Source organism: Stegastes partitus, unplaced genomic scaffold, assembly GCF_000690725.1.
Source record: "Stegastes partitus isolate 25-593 unplaced genomic scaffold, Stegastes_partitus-1.0.2 Scaffold605, whole genome shotgun sequence".
In the NCBI taxonomy this organism is placed as follows: Eukaryota; Metazoa; Chordata; class Actinopteri; family Pomacentridae; genus Stegastes; species Stegastes partitus.
The window spans coordinates 347,472-371,705 of NW_007578336.1; the positions used below are offsets into that span (position 1 = coordinate 347,472).

The 24,234-nt window shown below is 41.5% G+C and overlaps 1 protein-coding gene across 1 annotated transcript in view; it reads left to right on the top strand.

Moving 5' to 3' along the window:
- LOC103362818 (voltage-dependent calcium channel subunit alpha-2/delta-3-like) overlaps window positions 1–19,014 on the top strand; it is a 121,380-nt gene extending 102,366 nt beyond the window's left edge. The window contains exons 26-36 of the mRNA XM_008289313.1: window positions 4,323–4,384; window positions 5,007–5,051; window positions 5,141–5,203; window positions 6,841–6,911; window positions 8,795–8,870; window positions 8,955–9,007; window positions 9,872–9,927; window positions 12,376–12,490; window positions 16,594–16,706; window positions 17,875–17,957; window positions 18,077–19,014. Of these exons, the coding sequence (XP_008287535.1) occupies window positions 4,323–4,384; window positions 5,007–5,051; window positions 5,141–5,203; window positions 6,841–6,911; window positions 8,795–8,870; window positions 8,955–9,007; window positions 9,872–9,927; window positions 12,376–12,490; window positions 16,594–16,706; window positions 17,875–17,957; window positions 18,077–18,169 (830 nt within the window). The 3' untranslated portion in view covers window positions 18,170–19,014. The remainder of the gene's footprint in view (window positions 1–4,322; window positions 4,385–5,006; window positions 5,052–5,140; window positions 5,204–6,840; window positions 6,912–8,794; window positions 8,871–8,954; window positions 9,008–9,871; window positions 9,928–12,375; window positions 12,491–16,593; window positions 16,707–17,874; window positions 17,958–18,076) is intronic.
- The last annotated feature ends 5,220 nt before the right edge of the window (window positions 19,015–24,234 follow it).

The following is a 24,234-nucleotide window of genomic DNA, read 5'->3' on the forward strand; positions in this document are numbered from 1 at the left end:
TCTCTCTCTCCCAGTTGCTCTCTCACTATCTCTCAACCTCGTTTCTGTCTCACTTTCTACATTCTGTATGTTTTCCTTTTTTTTTCTAATTTGCCACAATTCTTGCTTGATTTAGTTGAATTTCTGCTTTTCTTTTTGGTAAAACCACCTCGACACTCTGCCTCCCTCCCTCTGCCTCCCTCTCCCTCTCTCTCTCTCTCTCTTTCTGTTTTCCTCTCTCGCTCTCCCCGTCCCCAGTTGTATTGGTGAGTGTGATGGTGTGTCATCTCCCAGCGGACAGCTGTGCCTCTTAAATCACAGCACAAACACATTCGCTGACATTCACGTTATCTCCTATATCTCTGGCAAGAAATGAACAAGATCTGTTTTGCGGCGTGTCTGCGCGCGACGCTCAAACACTTGAACGCACGGTGAACATTGTGAGAGGATGTCCGTTGCTCTGGCATGCTCTGATGATATTATGCATGAGCCGTGGGCAGAAGGGCTGGCAGAACACGCCCCCAGCACAGCAACACAGAACGCACGAATGCACACATACGCATGCACACACACACACACACACACAGTAGGATATTAAGCTGTTGCAGTACATTTACATAGCTGCCTTTTTTTTTTTTTTTTGCATGTAAATAGATTGACTGTTAAGCTCATGGGTCACTTCAAGGAGAAGCAAAAAAAAAAAAAGGGAACAAAGGAAAAGACAGGATGAGATTAATGATTGAATCATGTTTAACGATGAATATGATTAAGCCTACACGCTGACCTTGGCGTTCAGCATCCTCTCTGGTATTTGCCCTTCTGTCCATCTATATTTGTATTCTTCTTTTCCTGCTGGGGGGCATCACAATTATTTTCATTTTGTCATGTAAAGTAAAAAAACTGAAGTCAGATCGTGTCAACAGATTATATTTATTGTGCTATGGGAGTGAAGACATCAGATTTGAGCAGTTAATGTATGCGTGACGTTGCTTTGAAAAACATGAATGCACGTGCAGAAGCATGCACATGTGCACACACACATACGTCGGCGCTCACACGCACATTTGAGTAGTACACCTACACAGGCAAGTACATCCTCAGATGTGTGATGACACCTTTGTATTTTCCCATATGGTTCATGTGTCTAGACAGTCTGTTGTGTTTGTGTCTAAAAATGTTAATCAACAACTTGTAAAAAAAAAATTAAATTAAATTAAAAAATGAGAGAAAAAAAAAACATGCCCTACAATTCCTCCTCATGTATTATCACCATGTGACTCACGCATCTCCTGTGATACACTCAATGCATGTGGCATGAAGGCCTTAAGGGCAAACTACAAAGATGGCTCTTCGCATATGATCTCTTCTTTTTAAATCTTATGACTAATTCAGAGAGCTATTTGAGATTTGGCCAAAATGGAAGCTGAAATTTTACGACAATCAGTCAAGTGTCATCCAAACAAGAATAGAGGAAGGAGAGGTCAGATTGGTGGCAGCCTCCTGCTCTGGAAGTTGAAATAAAACCCCCGCCCTGTGCTGTGTTGCTGCTGTAATGCTATGACGGCAAGTCCGCGAATCACCACGACTCTCAGGAAAATCTGTGTGTTGACGTTTGACTGTGTGTGGGCGCGCGCTTGTCTTAGAGGTGTTTTTCGCTGTTGCTGGAATGTGAATTGAAGCAAACAGAGAGCAACAACACGATCGCATGCACAGTTCACACACTTTTAATTGCCTTCACCGCGGCACACGATCAAATACGCATCCACGCTCGGGTGCACTCTCGAGCTGATGGACGTATACATTCATAAAATCCTTATTAGAATCCCAAATATCTGCGGGCTTTAAAGCGGTTGTCATTTGTGTCTGCCTGGGATTGCACTGATAGGAGATTGGTGATGGGGTGGATTTGGAGTGGATTTTATGTCTCTTCATCTTTGGACTCATAAACCCAGCTCAGAGCATAAATACTCCCCAAGTTTTTAAATCATACCTAGGGAAATTAAATGTTGCCCCATAGTAGAGAAAATTCCTGAGCATTAGTGAGACAGTTTTGGGCTTTTGTTTTGATCCAACTTCTAGGTATAGCAGCCAACATCGGTGCACTTTTAACCTCTAATACCATTTCACAGAGCAAACCCAAGCACCATTCATATTGGATTGAAGTTAAACAGATTTGCTGAATAGATATGCTACCTTATATATATGTATTTAAAATATTGTATGATCCATTTTAACATGCTGTATATAAGAAATATTTTGGCGTCTTTAAATTATTTGAAGGTTTTGTCCTTTAGAATTCCCAATAATTGTTTATGTTTTTTCGTCCTTCCTGGTCACAGTTTGTTTTGCTTTTTTTTTAAATGTATTTTTATAGAGTAGATGATCACGTGTCTTTCATTGTCTTAATGATTTAGGTTCTTCCTGGTTTTGCACCATGTGTGTTTCCATTGCTGTTGCCCAGCATCTTAAATTAGCCTCTCCTCCTGGGTTTTCTATGTGGGTGTAGAAATGGTGGGCTGCTGAAAGGATCTGGCAAAGCTTATGACGGGATAATCTGCACCTGTTCCTCTGGGCAAGAGCTAAAACAGGACACAGTAGCACCCCACTGCACTTGAACATTCGCACAAACACGCAATCACGCTCGACGAAATGCAAACCGAAAGAATATTTCCCGCTGATAAAGTGCCGTCACATGTTAGCGTCTGGTGACGTTTTCTGTGTTTTATTTTGTAACCAAAAGCCTGAAAAAAATATCAGTCTACATGTAATGCTTCCACAATTAAGCACTGCCAATGGCCTGTGTTATGAATGATATTAGTGCTTATTCTAAAATAGTATAGCCATATTGTTACGATTAAGCATCCCATATGTGTTTATATAATCCACATTTTGTTATGAAATCAAATCAACAAATGGGGCAAAATGAGAATTAGCCTTTCATCAACTTGATAAAAATACAGCTAATATATTTTTTGGAAATATATCATCATGTATTTTTCAGTCGTATAGATGGTAAAATATCGAGAACAATTCCTTTTTAAGAGCTACACGTCTAAATATGTGATTTTTATAAATGTGTGTAACTTTAAACACCTTCATCGTTCCATAAATAAGTAAATACACATTTTGTAACACGACTGCTTTTTGGAAGAGGAATTCACGAGCATGTCTGTGCAGATGTGGGACAATCAGGTTGGAAATAAAATGTGTATCTGGCAAGCTGTAGCCTTTTTTTTCTTTTTCTTTTTTTTAAACTGAGGTCTGTGGTGACTGAGCTTCCACTGCCCTTTGAAATTAAATGCACTACATACTTTGAATTCATTCCTATGTGTTTTCCCTCATTTTGTGTGAAAAGAGAGTTTACACAGCTGAAATAAAGACGGCAAAATAACAGTTTGTATTGCATATACATATGTGTGTGTGTGTGTGTATATACATACATATATATGAAACAAATATCTTGCCAATCAATATATCTTTCATACTGTAGTTTAATCTCCCAGCTGTTAAATCCATTCAAATGCCTCATTCCCTTCCATTTAGTTTACAACCTGTCTGCTCTCCGTTTGGATGAGGCTTTAGAATTTGCTCCTGGAAAGATTTACAGACCCCCAAAGTATGACAAACCCCCACTGCGCGAAAGCTAGGGTCCTCTGAGTCTTAGTAGCATGGGGTACTGGGAGAGGAGGACAAGGAGGATTGGGGGGGAGTTAAAGCCTGTGGTGAATGTGTCAATCTTTCCGCAGCCAACTCTGAAAAAGCTGACACATTTAATGTCAGAGATTTTTTTATTTATTTATTTTTTTCCCCAGGAAAGGAATTCTGGTCAGATCTGTGCATTTAGGAACCTGCTGAGATGAGGCTTATGGAAGTAAGAGCAGTTCTGTGTACTGACTCTGGAAATCGGGATAACAACAGGGAGGCAGCCTGAGGAAAGGGATGGATTTCATGTGGCCGCAGAGAAAGAGGTCTAGTTCAGAACCCGGAGAAATCCTGAGTGTGGTAGCAGCATCTGCACATACGAGATAGCGCAGTATTATATAGACACACACACATTCAGCCTTCCAGATACATAGGCTGACACATGTATGATGCAGTGTGTACTTGCCCTTTTGGCCCATTTTGTCTCACAGGGATTTGCCCCAGTGGAATAGTTTGTGGCTTTTCCCTCTTCCAGGGTTAATAAATGATACACTTTGACTCTGTGTGTATATGAATACTCCCCTCTTGCCTGTAGGATGACTTCTGCTGTAAGAAAGATGACAGTGCACTTGCACATCAACATGGAGAATTTACATGACCTGTTGCAGCATTTCACTTGGTTGCATTGTGCTTCTTTTCAGCTGTGGGCATCCAGATGAAGCTGGAGTTTTTTCAGAAGAAATTCTGGACCGCCAGCAGACAGGTACACATGTAGAGGAATTATTTAGGAACACAACAACAACAACAACAACAACAAAAAGGACAATTTTGATATAAATAACAGTGCATTTTGATCTTACTGCAAGCTTCTGATTGATTTGCTTATTATAATCAGTATTCAATTACTTAAGGGTTTCCAATTATTATTATTATTATTATTATTATTATTATTATTATTATTATTATTAGTAGTAGTAGTAGTAGTAGTAGTAGTAGTAGTATTGTTATTGTTATATTTATATTATTATATTTATATTATTATCATTATTGTTGTTGTTGTTGTATTATTATATTTATATTATTAGTATTGTTATTATTGTTGTTGTTGTTGTTTTTTATACCTACAAAAAAATCTTTTTTTTTTTGTTTTACCATCTGTTCTGATGATCATCCCATAAATGAACTTGTCAAAATAAATAGATGTACACATGATAAGAAATGTATAATTTACTCTTTAAATCTCACATAAAGCTTCTTGTAACTGCTAAATATGTTCCAGTATTTTCATAATCTGGACGTGTTCAGCTCGTACTGTGCTAGATGAACTCCATCAACACCTTTTCTGGTGGTCTGGACATACACATCTTGTTTTTTTTGTCTTCCAGTGTGCAGCACTCGATGGGAAATGCTCCATAAGCTGTGATGACGAGGTCAGTCAGATTTACTTTTCTTCGTCAACTCTCCACGATTCTGTGACTTTTGCGTCTTGCGATTGCTTTAACACTTTCTATTTTATCAGAATATTAACTGCTACCTCATCGACAACAACGGCTTCGTTCTGGTAGCAGAGGACTACACTCTGGTGAGACATTCTAAGCTACTTAAGAGCTGATTAATGAAAAGGCATGTGTGTGTATTTTGTACAGTAATCACGGTTAGAAACATTTTGTTTTGTTTTGTCTGCAAGTCGAAATTTTAATCGTCATAAATGCTTACCACTCAAGTTTTATTCGCATTTTAAAATCACTTTTAATGCATCTCATCCGTACACATTGTCATTTAGACTGCTCTCAATAAGACATGCCGCTGCCCCAGCATCCACTCACTGCTTATCTGTCACCAGACATGCTGTCACTCTGATTTCTGCTCATCCAGAAGCCAGTCCGTTGGCTGTCACTGCCCTTCCGTTACCCTGCATGTGCTTTTCATGCATCTCTCACTTCGCTGGCTCCGCTGCTTTAGTTTATCTTAATTTAGGCTTTAGCATTTAGCGTTTCACTCGTCGAGCTGTTTCATCACATTGCTGTCGTTTAGTGAAAATGTCATTCAACAACAAGGTAGCACGAGCGCCGTCTATCAAAGTGCTGTTTTTTCAAATGTGTGAGGCGTCATGAGTGGGTCTGACAGGGTGAGCCAGCGCATCCAACAGTCATTTCAGGCCATGCTATATTTAGAAACATTTGAAAACACAAGAAGTCATGACAGTGACATTCAGACGACACTGGATTTGATCATCAGTGGCTAATTCAAGCAAATCAACTGGCAGCCATTGTCCGTGCTATAAATACAGCCAACCGCACCGCGAGGAGATCGATGCTTAAAGTTTTGTTCACATTCTTTAACCCACTTCACAGACGGGGGAATCAAGGCCAAACACTCAACTACAGTCGTCCAAACCCCCTTTTGGATGCTGACACAGTTTTAGATTATTCAATAATGAAAATGATTGTTAGTTGCAGCGCTGCTTGTTGTTCAAGTACAAGTAGGTTTTGCTGAATTTTGCTTCTGAACCTTAAGTGTAGCACAGAGTTCCAGCTCAACTAAACCTTCAGATGCCTTTTAACCTTTGTTTTTTTGTGTGTATGTGTGTGTTTATGTAATGTAACAAGGTTGTATGGCTTAATTTGAAGTTTCAGGGTCTTGAATAATAGGCAAGATTGTTTTACCAAGATTCCTGCCTAAAACTAATATCACCAGTGTCTCTAGACTTTCTCTACTGCCACAGCTTTTTGAGTGCTGTAGGGTTGGGTAATTAAAGACTTGTTTTATAATTGGTCCCAAATTTGTCAAATTTTGAAGCTGCAAAGGTTTCTAACTACCGGAAGAGGATTAGGGCCACTGAAGAAAAAAATTCTGGGAGATTTTTTTTTTGTGTGTTCTGGAAAGTTGTCAAAATTCTGACTTTAATCTCAGAATTCTGACTTTTTTCTCAGAATTCTGACTTTAATCTCAGAATTCTGACTTTTTTCAGAGATTGAAAAAAAAAAATCTCCCAGAATTTTTTTCTTTTAATGTCCTGGAAAAAAGTCAGAATTCTGACTTTAATCTCAAAATTCTGACTTTAATCTCAGAATTCTGACTTTTTTCTCAGAATTTTATTTATTTATTCTTCAGTGGCCCTAATCCTCTTTCGTACTAACTATACTAACAATATGTTTTTTAATTAATTACAATTTATCATGATTTGTTGTATTAAAGTAAAACCTCTTTGTTTCCTAGACAGGGAAATTTTTCGGTGAACCAGAGGGAGCTGTAATGAGTAAGCTTCTGCAGATGGGCTCTTTCAAGAGGTACGTTTTTCAAACTGCATCTGAGGGGATGTGCTAGATACAGCGTATGCACGAGTGTGTGTGTGTGTGGGTGTCTGTGTATGCATGTGTGTGTAAATGTATGTGCATAATATCAGGCAGGCCACAAAATGAGAGCATGTCTCCCTTCGTGCTGACAGCTCTTAACTTGGCCAATCGTGTTGAGCTATTCAGCGCTGAACTCCGACCTCTCACTCAGCAGAGTTCTCCGTTAGGGGATTACAGCAAATCTTTTCCTGAAACGAAAGAATGAGGAGAAACCTGTAGTCACAAACGCATGTAGCCGTGCATATTGCGCTCGTTGTAAATCTGTGCGTCCTGGAAAACGCCAGGAGCAGTGGGTGGTGACATCCTGCAATTAATTTGGAAATTTAATCCAGGAGGATTCCAGTATTACGGAAAAGCAGAGACAGAAAGACACAAATGTTAGTTTGACTGTAGAGTCAAAGTGAAGCAGTCTTACATTTATGGTGTAAATTTACATCGCACAGAAGCCACATTTTCGACATTACGGCAGGACCGTACCAAACATTCATGACGTGGGCGAGGAGATTTTTTTACCATGTTGTCTCAGGGTATAAAAATCACGGGTGACAAATTGTCGCACAAGTAGACACCCCCGCCTATATATCATAGGGATGAACCTCAAAAGCTGACAGCAAATAGTTTACAGACCCATCCATAAAAACAAAGAGGCCTACGAGTGCTTTCACTGCATCTTTAATGTCGGATGATGGGGGATTTTTTCAAATTGAGGACGGCGTATGATGAATGAATAATGTGACTTGTGCTAGTGAAGTATTAACATGATGAGTAACAGAGCCTTCAGATCTTAACACTAATGAATCCAGTACGAGCTGTCTTAAGCCAGTGCCATCTGCAGAGAATTAATGTGTTGAAGTGCAGTTTTTGTCTTGATTAAAAAAAATATGCGCCACTTAAAGTCGACACAAACTGCCAGCCCGAATTTATCGGTCAGCATCGAGGCTGCAGATGAAGACGAATGTGGACAAATTATTTGACTTACTTGTGCGTTATCTATCATTTCCAAACAAGCAACAGAAAGGAGAAATCTATAAAAACGTTGCGGCTCACACATAGACGCAGAGTAATCGTGCGTCCATGCAAACGCGCGCTCGTGCACAGATACTGCGTCGCTCTAACTTCGCTGCTAACACCATTATGTGGCCTGGCTTAGCACTAATTGGTTCCTGGCGGTGTTTCGGAGCTGTGTGTCACCGGTGCTGTGACTGAGGTTTGAACATCGCCCAGGGCTGCGGATACACTGAGCCCACTCAGACATCACACACATGACACACAAAGTATAGTCAAGTATATAGGAACTTGTCCAAAAGGCAAGGCTAGGAGAAAGAGTGTCCAGTGTGTTGGAGTGTGTTAGAAACCCCTTCAATAACCTCACCCAGACAGACCTAGATCTCACACCCTCAGGGTCTACTAAGCCCTTAAATCCTCTGATATCCCTCCAATATCCCCAAATCATCTACACACACACACACACCTTCCTACATCACTTTGAGGAACCTCTCAGGAAGCTCTCCGCTTTCACTTGCTTTCCTTTTCTCATTCCTGCCACATCCATCCAATATATTATTCGTAGGTAAAGCAGCAGTTACAGCAGAGGTGGGATCTTTTCTTCCTGCTCCCACACAGCAAGTCCAAAAGGCCCCACGGGCACGTAATAGTAGAGAGAATGTGTGAATCAAGACTTATATCACCTTATCCGGGCTATATTGTTCTGACAAAACAATATCATGAAAAGTCAGAACACAACAGCTTTCCTTACTTTATTTTATCTCTATTTCTTATGTTCTTTGTGCCTCTCTTTTCTATCTTTATCTCCTCAGGGTCACCCTATACGACTACCAGGCTTTGTGTTGGGTCTTTTCAGAGAGCAGTGCCAGTGGACACACACTGCTGGATGTAAGAGCTGCATATTATTTTTCCACCTCCTTGTTTTGCTATTAGCAAGTCTCGTCAATATTTTCTCTCTCTTATTTTCTTCAGCCCTACTTTGCCTTCTTCTCGGTTGTGAAGTGGATCCTGACCGAGCTTGTCATGTAAGACTTCTGTGTATGTGACAGCGTCTTGTGTCCCTTCCGCGCATACTGTACGAAAGTGGCCTCTCTGGTCTGAGATTAACTGTGTGTTTGTGAGTATATATCAAATGCGTGTTTGTTTGCCAGCGCCACCACATGTACGTCGACGTGATCCGCGGCGATCACGAGCGCTAATGGATACCTGATGTTTCCCTTTGCGCGGGTATTCCTGCGATGCCACATTGTGGTTGCGGAGCCTCCCTGGGTGGTCTGTTGTTGCCACGGTGCATCATGGGAGGATTGAGTTGTCAGTGCTAATTTTACACTCCGTCACAGTGATGGCTATTTTGTTGCATTTGAAATGTTATTTTCTTATTATGTGATTCATTCTCCATTATTGTTCCACTCGGTGATCAGTGCAATGAGTCCTGAGGAGGGAGACCTTGATGGTGGTTTAACACGAATGAAAGAATATAGAGCCATTTTTAAAATTATAAAAATTTGGAACTTATGTATCATCAATTAATCTGTAATTAGAAAATGTGCTATTTTCTACAGTATTTTATTGCTTTCTTCACATTGCCTATCATATGAAATTAATTTAAAAAACAAAAAAATATCCAATAACTGTATAAGGTGTCAACTAATTTAAAATAGTGAACCCACATTAAAACAGTGGGTCTTGTACACACACTGCTAAAAAATTATCAGTGTATATTTATTGAGGATGATGTCTATAGTTATCATTTTGCAAACAGTTTGAATCTCGTCTACCTCTACAGGAACTTCTGCAGAAACAATGGTTGGCATGCAGTAGAAAGTATATTTATTATATAAGCATATGTTCAAGCGTATAATTATGGTCGATGTCGTCTCCACATTTAGATTCCTGGTCGAGTTCAACTTGTACAGCTGGTGGTACTCTGACCTCACCGCTAAAGGTAAGAATGCACTCTTGGGGGATATGCCTGTTATCCAGCTTTTTCTCTTCAGGACTCTCAGACTAACACACTACCATTGTCTTATCACAACCATGTTGTTTTTGAAAATTCCCAGAAAATAATTCCCGGTTCGTGACACTGTATAATACACACTGTAAGAGCTGCACAATATTGTATTTAGAATGTCTGCTGCTGTTGAAAATAGCCACAGTTATCATATAACATGCATAATGTGCAAAATGATTTTGTCCTTAAATAATATAATAAATATCATCTATGAATGTGATCATAGCATCTAGAAAAAATAATGAGGCTTATTATTTTAACTTGTGTGTAATAAGTACACATTAAATTTCACGTCAAAGTTCTAACATCGTTACACATTTTTTAACACTAAATAAGGCAACATTTGTCAGAGATGAAAACTATCAATTTGCACCTTTTTTTTAACAAGCTTTTGGGATTTTTTTTGTTACATGATAATGAAAAAAGAAAAAAATTTTGGTCATTAAATAATCCGACAATTGTTTAAACAAAACACATATTCTCCTGTATAAAAAAAAAACGATGCAGATATATAACAATAATGGCCTAAAAACTGAATTAAACCATTTCAAAGCTTATTTTTTACTACATGCAAAAGAAAATTTCATTCTATTTCTTGAAAAATAAAAAGATTTTACTCGTTTTCTTTCTCGTCTCACAAAACAGAGAAAATAATTTAACATGGGCCAAAGACAGCAACAAAAAAAACAACTTTTTTCTGTTTGGTTTTTGACTGAAAAATACAAAAAAAATTGTTTGGTTTGTGTAATTTGTATTTTTGACAGAAAACCATCCAAAGAAAATTCAAAGCATTACACGCATCGTTTCATACTTAATGTTTGCGTTATTATGGAATACAGTTCGTTGCATGCAGAATTTAACAACCGGTGTCCTCAGCACTGACCTTCTGTCTTCATTCTTTGTCTTCGCCATCTCCCCTCCATTTCCTCTTGGCCTGAGCCAGTGTGACCACTAGAAAAACAGAATAAAGAGGCGCAATCCAAAATGTTAAAGTAAAAAAAAAAAAAAAACACAAAGAACAAAATCACCTCAAATGACCTCAGTGCTGCAGAGATTGTACGCGTATTTATTTGCGTGTCCAGAGGGCATTATAATTGACGGTTTTATGATCTATGCGGATGTGTGTCACGTTGGTAGTGGTGGGAGGCAATATTCACTTTGTAACATAACAAAAGCACCTCCCTCTCTTTTTTCTCACTCAGTCTATCTCTTTTTCTTTGGTTTTATGTTCTTTTTTTTTCTTTGTCTCACTCTCTTCCATAAATGCATGCACATTCTCCTCTGATTGCTGCCAGGCTATGAATGTTGTGATTAATACTTTATGGAGTGTTGAATACTGTTCGCCTGTATGAAATGAAAGCCTCACTAAGCAGCATCTTATTGTAGTATTAATTCTAGCCAAAACTAATATGAAAATATTTAGTATGTGAAAGAGAGAGAGAGGGAGAGAGCGGGGAGGGGAGAAAGCACCACAAAATGAAAGTCTATGAAATGCTTTCCTTGCACACTTTAATCCTGAATGAAGTGAAGCTGGGCATCGCTGCGCGCCAGGCAGTCGAGACAATTTCACAGCTGGCTAGCCTCAGGTCTTAGCAGCACTTTCTATATCTTTTTACAATAGAGACACAGGCCTGTGACACACAGCTGAAACACCCCAACTTCGCAGCCTGTAACCCAATCTGCACAGCCTCTCAAGCTGAACTAATCCCAGACGTTTATACATGTAGGCCGCGCTCCTTGCATCCGTGTAGTTTATGTACAACACGCACAAACAGGCAACACGATAATGTTGCGCTGCTGACTCCCACTAATTAAACCACTCCGTTCGAATCACGCACACAGTCTGCCATCTTTAGAAATCTGCGTGTTGTAGAAATACATGGAGCGCTGTGCTCAGACTGAGCATTTAATTGTTTGTGTTATAAATATATATATATAAGTTTAGCTTTAGGTTCTTTAATAATCCAGCTTTCACTGTATGAAACCAGCCTTCCTGTAGCCTTGTGTCAAACCTCTGGGTGGCAGGAGAGTTCAAGCAATACTGTGAGAATGGTTGGCTTTGATTCACGTTGGAAATATTTCCAGCAGGACAAGAGGCAGCTCTGGTTCAGAAATGCTGTTTTCTTTCAAGCTTGTGTATTTACACGGATGTGGTGTGTTTAACTGTTTGCTTGCGATCTATTTGCATAACTGCTTTAAATACATAATTTGACTTTGAAATGGATGTTCCATAACTTTTCCACTAACTTTGACGCAATGTCCTGTCCTTTCTTCTTTCACTGCTGCTTTCGCTCTGTCTTTCTTCTTCTTCTGTCTTTCTGCATTTGCATCTTTTTCTGTCTTTCTTTTCCCTCCCTCACTTTTTTTCCTTCCTCCCTTCAGCTCAGAGGATGGGTCGCTCCATGCAGGTACCGTGCGACACCGAGTACCCGGCGTTTGTCTCCGAGAGAACCATCAAGGAGAACACCGGCAACGTCGACTGTGACGGCTGCATCAAGTACGGGAAACGCACACAGACACGTGTCTCTCTCAAGTAAAATAAGACTCTTTAAGCTGTCCACTGCGTGCGATAAAGGATGCTAACAGTAAAAAAAAAAAAAAAACCCGAAAGAATTATCCCGTTAGCGCTCATCTCGGTGAAATATTTGTATCTCTTATGATGAGAAACACGTTTGAATCATTTGTTGTATGTTGAAAACACTTTTATCCAGGCAATCCATCAGAGGCACACACACGGACACTAACTCTCTCCTCCAGCAGTTTGAAATACGAGGCATTTAGAGATGAGGGAGAGAGGTGGAAAAAAAAAAAAAGGCTTCCTTTAAAAATGGGAAAATGAGTGTGGTCCCCATTAACAATTTGGGCTTTTCTGTCAGGCAATTGTGGGGTGTTCTCTGGATCCCTCCAATGGGCCCTTCATTGCTCCCAGCTGTGGAACTGCCAGGGAGCTCAGAACAGTGTGTGTGTGTGAGTGTGTGTGTTTGCTTGTGTGTGTGTTTTCCTTGTGTGTCTGCTGCTGGTACAGCCCCACAAGGTCAACAGGGTAACCACTGCCCTGGGTGCCAGGACTAAAATGCGGTCGGGGATGCAGTCTGACCCCGACACACACACGTACTGTACACACACACACATGCATTCACAACACTGTACACCCACCCACACACACACACACACACATCCACCCACGCACATGACAGGAGCATGCTTCAGCGAAGAATGGCCTCATCTCCAATGATGACACCCGAGCTGGGATTAACAGGCCGGGCCGTGCGCTCCGAGCAACATGTCGCCTTCGAATAACTCTTTTTTAAAACACTATGAATTTGACAAAGTTAAAAGGAGGTTTTTATTTCGGTTATATGGATTTTATAGCTCATATTTGTAATAGAGGATATTGGTGATAAACATCTGTTTCACGTTACAGGCTGACCGAGGCCTTTCTCTCATATTTTCATTGGGACACGCGTGTATGCTTTATGCTTTAGGAAATATACCCTAAGCTCTCGCCTGTTAAACCTCTCTTTGCTGTATTTTGACTCTGTGTGTGCATGTGTGTGTGCATGTGCTAGTATTTGTATTTGTCCATAACTTTCCCGACTGGTGTGAGGGAGAACAAGAGACATCAAAAGCGAGTGAATGCTGTAATGGCTTCAGTGCCTCTATTGAATGATTTAACTTCCATTAATGCATTTCCAGCGTCTCTAGACTGTAACATAAGACTCAGGACAAAGAGTGTCTCTCCAAAAAAGAAAAAGGTCTTCAAGGGGACTATTAGCGACAATACTCCTGGCCATATATCCTACCACTCCACATGCTCCGTTTGTTTCCCTCGGCCGTGACAGACGAGTCATGTTGCGAAAACGGAGAGGTTCAAAGTAGCAGCGAGCGAGTCTCGGCTCTGCAGCACATGTAGACGTGGATTCATCTGTTAAAGACACGTGTCAGTTGTAATGACGGCACTGCTCAGATAGTCTTGTCGCTCCTTTTAAGCAGTTTTTCGAATGTCACAAGTTTTTTATTAAATTGGAATTAAATAACAAATGTGACATTGTTATGTATTTGGATATGCAGCCGGTCAAAAGAAAGAAATGAAGTGTGTCTAAGAGTATTAAGAGAGAGTTTAAAGTGCAAAAGAGAAGCATCAAAGCTTGCGGACAGCAGTTTTTACAGAAGCAGCATTTATGATTTTAATTTTATTTTTATGCACACAAGTGATGTACATTTGTATCTTACATGCCAAATTAGGTTCCAATGATTCAGTTAACTTTAAATTACTGTTTTCTTAAATACAATGATGATTGTAAATAATCTCCTTTTAAACTTTTGTTGAAGATATTTCTATTATATTTCTTGATTTTATTACAAGGACATTGTGATACCTATAGCTGGTTAAAAATCCCTTGTAGAGTCCCCTTAAATATACGTACTGGAACCATGTAAAATGCTTATAAAGTTAAGAAAGAGAATAACATCATTAGAATGGTGCTTGCCTGTTTTTAGTACGTAACATGAGACGTGGAAATAAAATGACAGCATTGCTCTGAAATCTCATCAGTCTGTTTGTTGAGATTTTATTGGAGCAATTTCAACCCAATGAATTAGTAATTGTTAAATTGCACACGGTAATTACTGGTCAAATTTCCCAACTGTGATGACAGATATTTCTGAAAACCATACAGTACATGCAGTTATGGTTATGGTTATGTTATGCAACTATTAAATCCTTAGAAAAATATCAGCGCTCGCTATGGGACACATAGAAATGTTGCATTTAGCCAAACCTGAGCACAGAATGGTTTTTCCATTCCGTTTACAAAATGCTGCTTCTGTTCTGAAACAATGGCAAACCACACACACTTTATAATGTATTATGAATTAGTGTCATCTTATCATAACTCTAATCCCTGAAACGAGCATCAGGAAAGCAGAGAACGGAACATTTTCCTTCGTGATCTGAAAGTGTTGATAAGCAGTGCTAATTTTTATCGGCTTCAGCGACAGATTGTGTGACATGTTTTGTCAGAGAATAAGACACAGTCTGTCACCACATCTTTGTGTGCACAAGAATCTTTTCTTACAGCACCTCAGCTTTACACATTTATCTTACTCTCTTTTTTTCTCGCTTTTTCTTTCTTTCTTTCTTTCTTTCTTTCTTTCTTTCTTTCTTTCTTTCTTTCTTTCTTTCTTTGGGTCTCCATGTCACTCAAAGGAGTATCTGTCTCGCTGTCATTCTCTATTTTTCCTTACAAAAATATGCCGAATGTTTTCCCTTCTGGCTAAAATTTAGAGGCCAAAGCACCATGTTGAAAACAAATTGTCTACTATTTGTGTTTGTGTATGCATCTATGTCTGTCACTGTGTATCTGTTCGTATTGTACACATCGCTGTGTGTGTGCATTCATATGCAGTGCGGTGCTCCTTTTCCCAGCACTGGGTATGTTCAAGGCCAGCAGCTGTGCTGTCAGGATGTGTTTAAGTCTTTTCTCCAGGAACACTTGCTCTGCTTTCTATCAGCGGGCAGAGCTGGATCGGCAAGGCGCTGTGCAGGGGTGAGCACGGATTATTAAACATCAGCAGATCCTAATTCACCCTGATTGGGACTGGCTTGGTGTATTTGCTGGGTTGGTTTGGTTGGGTTTGGCTGGTCACGGTGGGATAAGTGTATTAGAGTGTGGTGGGTTGGTGCTACTCAGGGATTGGAGGCTGTTTGTGGTCAGATTAAATTGGTCATGGTATTGAATTAGTAAAGATTGAGAGATGATTCTTAGCTCTGTTTTGATCTATCAGGTTTTTCCCTCTTTGTCTTCGTTCATGTCCTCCTTCACACGAGTTGAGATAGCATATCCGTGTGTGCAGTATTTTTGCGTGTATGCGTGCTCGCTCGGTCACACAAACGTCTTCTCATACGTGTCTGATAAATTCTTCACAATGAATTTGATAAATCACACAGCTGCACCAGAGGAGAGGGAGAGGAAAGAGATAAAGAAAGAAAGGGCGATAGAAAGAAGAGATCATCTTTACGACCTCTCTTCTTCATAAAGCTTATCCACGGACATAAATCACTGGCCAGGAGGCCGAGGCCGGGCCAGATCTCTCAGGCCAGTAAAACACAGCCATTGGGAAGCTATGAGCACAAAAGTGTGGTTCCCATTTGTCTCCCTTTGGAGTGTTTTATATTCGGCAACACTTCATTGCTCGCCTCAGATAAGGGATAACAAAGCCTGAAGAGAAGGAAGTGGAGAGAATGAGGAAGACCAGCGGATGGAATAAGTTAGAGAAGTATGTGTGTTTACTTCATACGTGTGTTTGCCGGTGTGAGCCTGTCTTTGACTTCGTATGTTTATTGACAACTGGCAATGAGATACTTCATCCTCTTGACATGCATCCAGTGGAAGTCTCTTTAGTGCATCTCCCCTCCGCCAGCGGAGAATGTGAACACTCATAACACAGATCCTGTGACACACATGGAAATTTACATCACACCCATGCACCTTGACTACTTGCCAATACGTCTTTCAACCTTCTCTGGCTCTCCTTCCCTTCTTCCTTCCTAATCTTCTTTTTTTTTCTGTTTCTGGCTGTCTGTGCTGTGATTGGCAGGTCCTTTGTGATTCAGCAGATCCCCAGCAGTAATCTCTTCATGGTGGTGGTGGACAACAAGTGCGACTGCAGCATGTTTGAGGCGATCACCATGGACCCCATCGAAATCATGTATATCCTTTACTGGCCAAGAACTGGAGAGGTGGTGTCGGGGAGAGGGTATCCTGAATGGATCGAGGAATGACAAGCAGGTTTATTTAAAGTAATTCACAAAATATGAATGTGAAAATGAGCAATTTTGCTGTAAAACAAACATCTACAGCTAGAGCACAATCTTAAACAAAAGCAATGAATTGTTGCAAAATGTTTCAAAAACTACTCAGCAGTTCACATTTCAAAAGGAGCCTTTCTTTGCAGTAAACCTTCAGTCTCTTCTGTACCCATGGCTTAGTGGGATATTTAAAGCAAACTTATGAATAAAAGAGTAAATGACTGGATAAATGGATGGTTTTTGAAGTCAAGCTTAGTTGTGCTACATGGCTTACATGTTGCAAGCTTCCCAGAAAAGCTTTTTCCCCTGCTGAGAATAATATTAATGTTACCTTATTATGTTCTCAATGGAGAGATCTGTTCCCCTCCACCTCATGACTTATAGTGTCAGAATTATTACAGCTCGTGTGTATCCATCAACATAATCGTGATGGGAATACCATGGAGCGCTTTAATGTGTGGAAAAGCTTTGGGAAGTTTGTTTGCCCTCTACCCCTTGTGGATGAAAGAAATGAGATTGTTGTGGGGGATGCGATCCGATGCTGGGCACCGAGACAGCGCTCAACCAGATAGTGTGTTTCAAAGTGGTCTGTGAATGTGTATAAGTTTGGCCTGTGTTACAGCCCACGCTGCGATCGGATACTGATCAACAGCAGACACAGCGAGCTCAGAGAGGCTTCAGACTGAAAGAACTAAGTTTGTCACCACAAAACAGGCTGGATTCTCCTGCAATGTGCATTTCTTTGAAATTTTATGCAGCACAGTCACGCTGTATATACATGTCCGCCAGTGTTTATTTTGTTGTGGAGTGCTTACTGTAGCATAAAGCCTGGTATTCTGTTGCTATGCAACAAAAGAAAACTCATCAAACACTGGTCAAAGTTGTCCTTTTTTTCTTTTTTTTGCACATTGTGCTGTGCACAAAAGCTATCCCAGCCTTTAGAAGAAACTCCTTGCATCGTGCACTTAAAAACATGCATTCCTTTCCATTAGAAGCAAGAAATATACTCCAGCAGGAAAACTCCTGCAGAGTGTACACATTGTCTGGTATTGCCTTAACTTCAGCTGCACATAATGAATCTCTCAAGTGTGAGAGATTGAAGATGCAGAAGGACAGGAGGCGCCCTGACACCTGCCACCCATTTCACCCAGAGGTATTTTCACCACAGACACACACACTGAACACAAACACACACACACACCATTCACTCTTATAGCGCTCTCTCAGGATCTATTTCTCATTCAGTTGTTCCCTATCTGCTTCTGTCTCTAGGAGAACTCGATGGAGTGTGGGGGAGCAGCGAATCTCAACCCGTCTCTTGTGGCCACACTGCTCTGCGTACTCGTGGCACTGTTGCCTAGGTGACCAGAGCTGGCCACGCCTGTCCATCAAGAACTTGACTTGGATTGGATTGGCTCGGCATGCAAAAGAATTGCAATGATGCCACAGAAAAAAACACTCCTGCCCCCTAATAAATTGTGCCCAATTTCAACTCACCACCTACAAAGTCCCTAGCCCGGTGGTACCTCCCTACGAGGTACATATTTGAGAGGATTAATAATGGATAGCTGTTACGGCTGCTAAGTAGTAATCATTAAGGTGCTTTAGCAATATCACAAGAGCTGCACAGAGAGATTTTTGGGGAGATACAAAGTTAAAAACACAGTAATATTGCTAACAATGCACTTAGTAGCTTAAAAATTGCACAAGTGGTCTAGTAAAACCCACTGACACTGACACCACGACGTTCAGTCCTTTCAGGTAGCAGCTAAGGGCTGGGCTCTGTAGCTGGGCTTGGAACTGGGCATTAGAGCCACGTTACACCCATGTGGAAAAAGACAGATGCACCTTCCCCTGGCCCACTCTGACTTTTCATGGACAATAATGATTCTGAAGATAAAAAAAATGCAAAAAAAAAAAAAATACCGAAAATGAAGATGATTATATGTGGGTGGGGTTGTAATGAAATGTTTGTCTAACAATCTTTTTTTTCCATGATGAGAAAAAAAAAATAAAAGTTCGAGTATAGATATCTATATATGAAGAAAAAAAAAGAGTTTTATTTATGATTTGCAAGTGGTACCCATAAACTGTGACTATGAGATTTTGAGTCCTCTGATGTGAGTGGTTGTTAATATTTGAGCTTTGCCTTATTGAACGATATTGGTCCTGTTTGTGTACTTTTGAAATAAAACGATGTTTAAAATTTATACTGTCGTTGAAGCCATGTTGTTGAAAGGCTTTAACAAAGCCGACCTTGAAAAGAACAATGGAATTAATATGAACCATTAGTCTCATCCCTATAGATCGCTCTATTGATGTTGGCAAGTTTGAGTAATTAATACAGTATCTGCTCTTTGTGGTTGGCCGGGGGGGAAATGTTTGGCTGCTTTTTGGCCTCCACATGAGCAGAGATGTGGCAACCATGTGTGTGTCTGTGTGTGTGCATCTGGCGTTGCGCCTTTCTGTCATTCATGTACGCCTCTGCCCCAGAGGCTTATCCCACCATACAAAGAAACAATAAAGACCATGACACTGGAATCGAAGACCAACTACAACATTCATCTGTATTTGTTTAGGAACAGACAAACAATCCTTTCGGGATTTGCTGATGTATGTGCACACCCATGCCAGAATATGACTCTCAGGGCAACTGATATTGTGCGTACAGATGCCCAAACATATGTCGCGTTATTGTTTGAGTGAAAAGCAGCAGACACATTTTCAGATACCCTGTCAGTACCAGCAAGAGGAAGCTCCGCTGTGGTCTCCATGTCAACACCAAAGCCCCTGTGGTCAAGACCGGGACATGCTTCGACTCCCTCTCTTTCCCCACCTCTCAACCAGTGGGTTCTACTAATTCGCCCATTCTTCCTTCACTGACAAAGTAATTCTAAATGTCCAAGGGGTCTAATCTATTCTCTACTGTTTTACTGATCTTGTCCCTTGAGCAGAACTTTCTGACTCTAATCATTCCCAGGTCTCTTCCTCTTGCTATGGTCCAAAGACTCTCTGACTTGCTTGTGGGTCATTTATCACTGCATAATGGGATCGGAGCTGTTTTGGGTCAACACGCATACAATCCGGTCTGTGATTCCTTCCTGTTTGCCAGATGAGTTATGGGAAAGTGCATCCAGTGTGTGTGTGTACAAAAGGCAGACTTGGGAAAGCAATCTTCTTTCTGGGGAGCAGCCACAATGGCAGCCCTGTTGCCACCTTCCTCATTCCTGTGAGTGATAAATGCTCATCTCTGTTTTCTGTAAGCTGTTTTTGCCCGCACACTGATAGGGCATCCATAACCCATTCAGATGCTAAGAGGCCCATAAATGCATGCAGACTGTCTTTTTCTCAGTTTCCCACAACAGACAGCCTACACTCATGCAGCCTATACACAGGTGGCAATGAGAGGAAGCTAGTTGTGGAACAAAACACCAAAAAAAAATGGAAGAAGAAGGTATTTAACTTGACAAACTGTACATTTTGAAGATCTGTGCTAATTTTAAATGCAGCTCATAACGGGTTTACTTGGACAAACCCGTCCACACCAATACCCAAAGACAGCACATGGGAGACAAACAACATTCAGGATATTTTCAGAAAAGGCATCCACATTCCTTCCCAGTGATTCAATCTGCACTGCTGTTTGAGGTGGGAAGGAACCCCTGAGAGAGGAGTCACTGATCACTTGGACACAATACCCTGAAGGGGCCCTGCAGTTCAAAACACACCCATCCATCAGCACTCACACTACTCTAAGTCTGTTTGTTCGCCATTATCTTGACTGCACGAGAACTCTTGTTTGCTAATATGCCGGAAGACAGATGACAGTGAATCGTGCACGTATTCACACATTCAAACATTTGTGCATACATCGCTGTCTTAAACATGCAATAACACACACGCACACACGCACACACACAGGCGGTCACACAGAGGGCAAAGCTTTTGGTGTTACCTCCAATGGCGTGGATACCATCGGTGGTTTGCTTTGAGGGCCACAGATATGTTTAAATGGAAATGATTCTGAGCAGCTGAACCACACCAGGACCACACACAGGCCCGGCGACCACAACATGGCAAAGCTAAGACAAGCTGGGAAAACACACACAATTCTGTCGACATTCCACAGGCTGACTAGCAGCATCTCAACCCTGCGACGCACCGCCTGCATGTATTCTCATGTTTGTGTGGAGGATGGGGTTACTGCAGTGAATATCTAATTTTAGAGAAACAATGACAGCAAAGCACTTGATGTGCATTTTCAGGATGGCCTCTTGCTTCGCTCAATTGGATTAAATGGCTCATCGCGTGGATTGCCGCTTCATTGTCATCCATGCGGCGATCGCTTTCACCCTCTGATGTCCTCGGCTCTGTCCTTATTTACCTCCGTCCTCACCCTCCTTTACCTTTTTTCCCCCCTGTCACTCTGGCCACATGCTCGCTTGGCTGCAGCGGTGATAATGACCAGACCTCTCGACTGCCTCACCCACACATGCATAGTACCCGCACATCGCAGACGAAAAGCAAACCAAACCCCAAAGACAAATTTGTTCCTGTGGGTGCTAGGAGACACACCGCTGCCAAGGTTGAGAGGTGCCAGCTGAAAACATACACTCTTAACACACACATATATACAGAATTAGTTGTCTACCCCATGCTGTGACAGGAAGAAAAGCCCTCAGTACTTAGGGACCTCTCGGTGAGCTCGAGGTCCTGACAGCCAGCTGTACTAATACTCTGTGTGCATACGAGTGTGTGAGTGTGTAAGAAAGAACAAGCAAGTGAAGGAGAGTTAGTGTGAGAAAAGAGCAACTATACTTCATTGTTTTTGTGCTTTGATTAGGATTAGCAAACTGTATGTATACGGGAAGAGGAGCGCACATAATTCATCGGCTTGAAGTTCATTAATTTTCTTTCAGACGTGCAGCTTATTCTCATCAGCCACACGCCGAATAACAAAACCAGAACAAATCATAGGCATATATTTAGCATTCCATTCTGTGTTTGTGCAAACAAGCTGAGGGAGATTTTTCAACATTAGCATATTCAGCGGAGTCTTTGTAGCTGCAACCTGAGCTCCCTCAGCCCATCAAGTCTACCAAAAAGCCTCATTCGCTTACACATGGCAAGCTGAGCAATGGCCTGGAGGGGCATACATATTGGCTCCCTTAAACAGGAAGTGGCTAAATGGAGACCCAGGAGCCCCCTGCCTTGCCTCTGCCACTCAAATGCACCCGGGCTGTTTTTAGAGTGTAGGCCAGCTTAACAGAATGGACAGTCAGGAGTGAAGAAAGAGGAAGGAGGGGAGGGTAGCCCAGGAACGCTAGATTGGAGGTCAGGGAGGCAACGGAGGGAAAAGGCGGGCTGATTGTAGCAGAGTAGGTGGTCTCACGGTATCATAGCTCAAAGCAAGCAACACCATTGGCTCCCAGCCTTGGTCTGTCCCCAGGTCTCTGCGCTGGATTGGGATTGAGAACCACTCTAAGTATTGTAAGCACTTTAGAGTTTCCTCAGATCACAGTTCATCAGCATCAGCATGTTTGTGTTGGACCGAGGACCGATCAATGAGTTAGGGACTATTGGGGTTGTTGGCTCCCCCCTGCCTGCAATAAATCCTGCTGTGCTGATGAAGGCTGAATGTTGATGTGATAATTGATGCAGTGTTTTTTTGTACATGGCGTCTCTGGGCATGGTGTGGTTACATCAAACTTTTATAGAAGTCTGTGTGTGCATGTGTGTGTGTCCATCTGTCATGTTTGATTTGTATCTTTATACCCCAGCTGGAGAGCTGCTCTTGCTAACCCTCTATGAACTCAGTGTGGACAGGACTAAATGGTTGCTCTTATTGGCACATTAGTGTACGTGCATGCTCGTGTGTTTGTGTGTGTGCGCATGTGTGTGTGTAGGTGTGTGTGTGTGTGTGTGTGTTTGCATGCATTTGCCATGCTTGTTATGCTCATATTTTGAATAAACACACAGAGATACAGTATATATTAACATTGTGTGTGTGTGTGTTTTTGTCATGCTTGGTTTGTATTCATGTATATATGAGCATGTGAGTGCCTAGTGAAAGGTGTGTGTGTGTGTGTGTGTTTGTGTGCATGCACATGAGCCGATGAGCCGCATGTTGTGTGCATGCTTGGCCCTGGGATTTCAACGCCCTTATTTTGCATAGCAGAGCAGTGAAAGAAAGGCTAAGGTTACAACCACAGGCCCTGAAAGCAAAATCGCTACAACAATGTGACATTTATATGCCCTGGTGTCCCCCACTCACCCCATTTCTCACCCCCCGCCCTCACCCATCATTACCCTCTTGACCGTAGGAATATCCAAAGGCTTGCTCTTGACACAGAACACATCCTTGCCCGTCCTCCTGCTCTCTCCCCGACTCCAACAGCCATCACATCCCCTTTCTGCGTCTCTGATCTGTGTGTCATGTGAACTTGCGGCAAGACCTTTGTGCTCATGTGCACAGTACGCACATGCATGCGTTTCATGCATACGTTCCTCCTGCTCTCTCTCATCATAACAGTCTCGAGCATTTAGAGGATGTGACATCACAGCGGGGTAATGCTGGGCGCTGACGGGTGTTCTGTGGTCGAAGGCAAACTGGGCTGTGACGCCGTCTGTTTGTTTTTCCGACATCTGCATTCGGAGGGGAGTCCTGGGGAGCCAGTTGATTAGGGCTCTCATATATGTAACTGCTGCACTTCCACAGCGATAAGCCGTGTTGTAATTAAAAATAATCAGAGCTATAATACTCTCTGGACATGAACTCGTCATAGCTCGGAGGCTTTGTGTGTGGATGTGCGTGCGTGGTTGCGTGTCTGTGGGTGGATGCATGCGTGTTTGTGATTGATGTTGCTTTTTAGTGGGTGTGTAATGAGTATTATTAATGAGCTGTGTAATCTAAAAATCCTGCAGTGTGCCATAACTGGGAGAGGAAAAGAGGAAACTAACACACAGTTAGATTTGTCCAAAACACAGAGATGACAAGTAGGTGAGGCCCAGAGCATTAGATGGATAGAAGGAGCAGAAAGTACAAATAAGAGTAAGAGATCGAGAAAGTGTGCGTTTGTATTCATATGAGGAAATGTACAAGGAAGAGACGGTTAATTTGTACATTTTTGAGTGGAGAAAATTGCAGCAATCCTCGTCCTCATCCCACCATCATTTTTAAAACGTGTGAGAGAAATTAAGCACATTTGCATAACCCAAATCACAAATCAACATCTGCTAGTATGGTTTTGCGGCGTACTTCTCCCTGTTTACGGGAAGAGCAGAGATGAGTCCTCCACTTAAACTTCTGAACTTGATGTCCTCCCCCTCTCACTGTATGTTATTTCATTAGGGTCCGAGCACCCAAAAGGGTGCGAAGAAAAATTGCTCCACAGCGCCACCTTCTAAATTGTCAAAAGCACATTTGACCT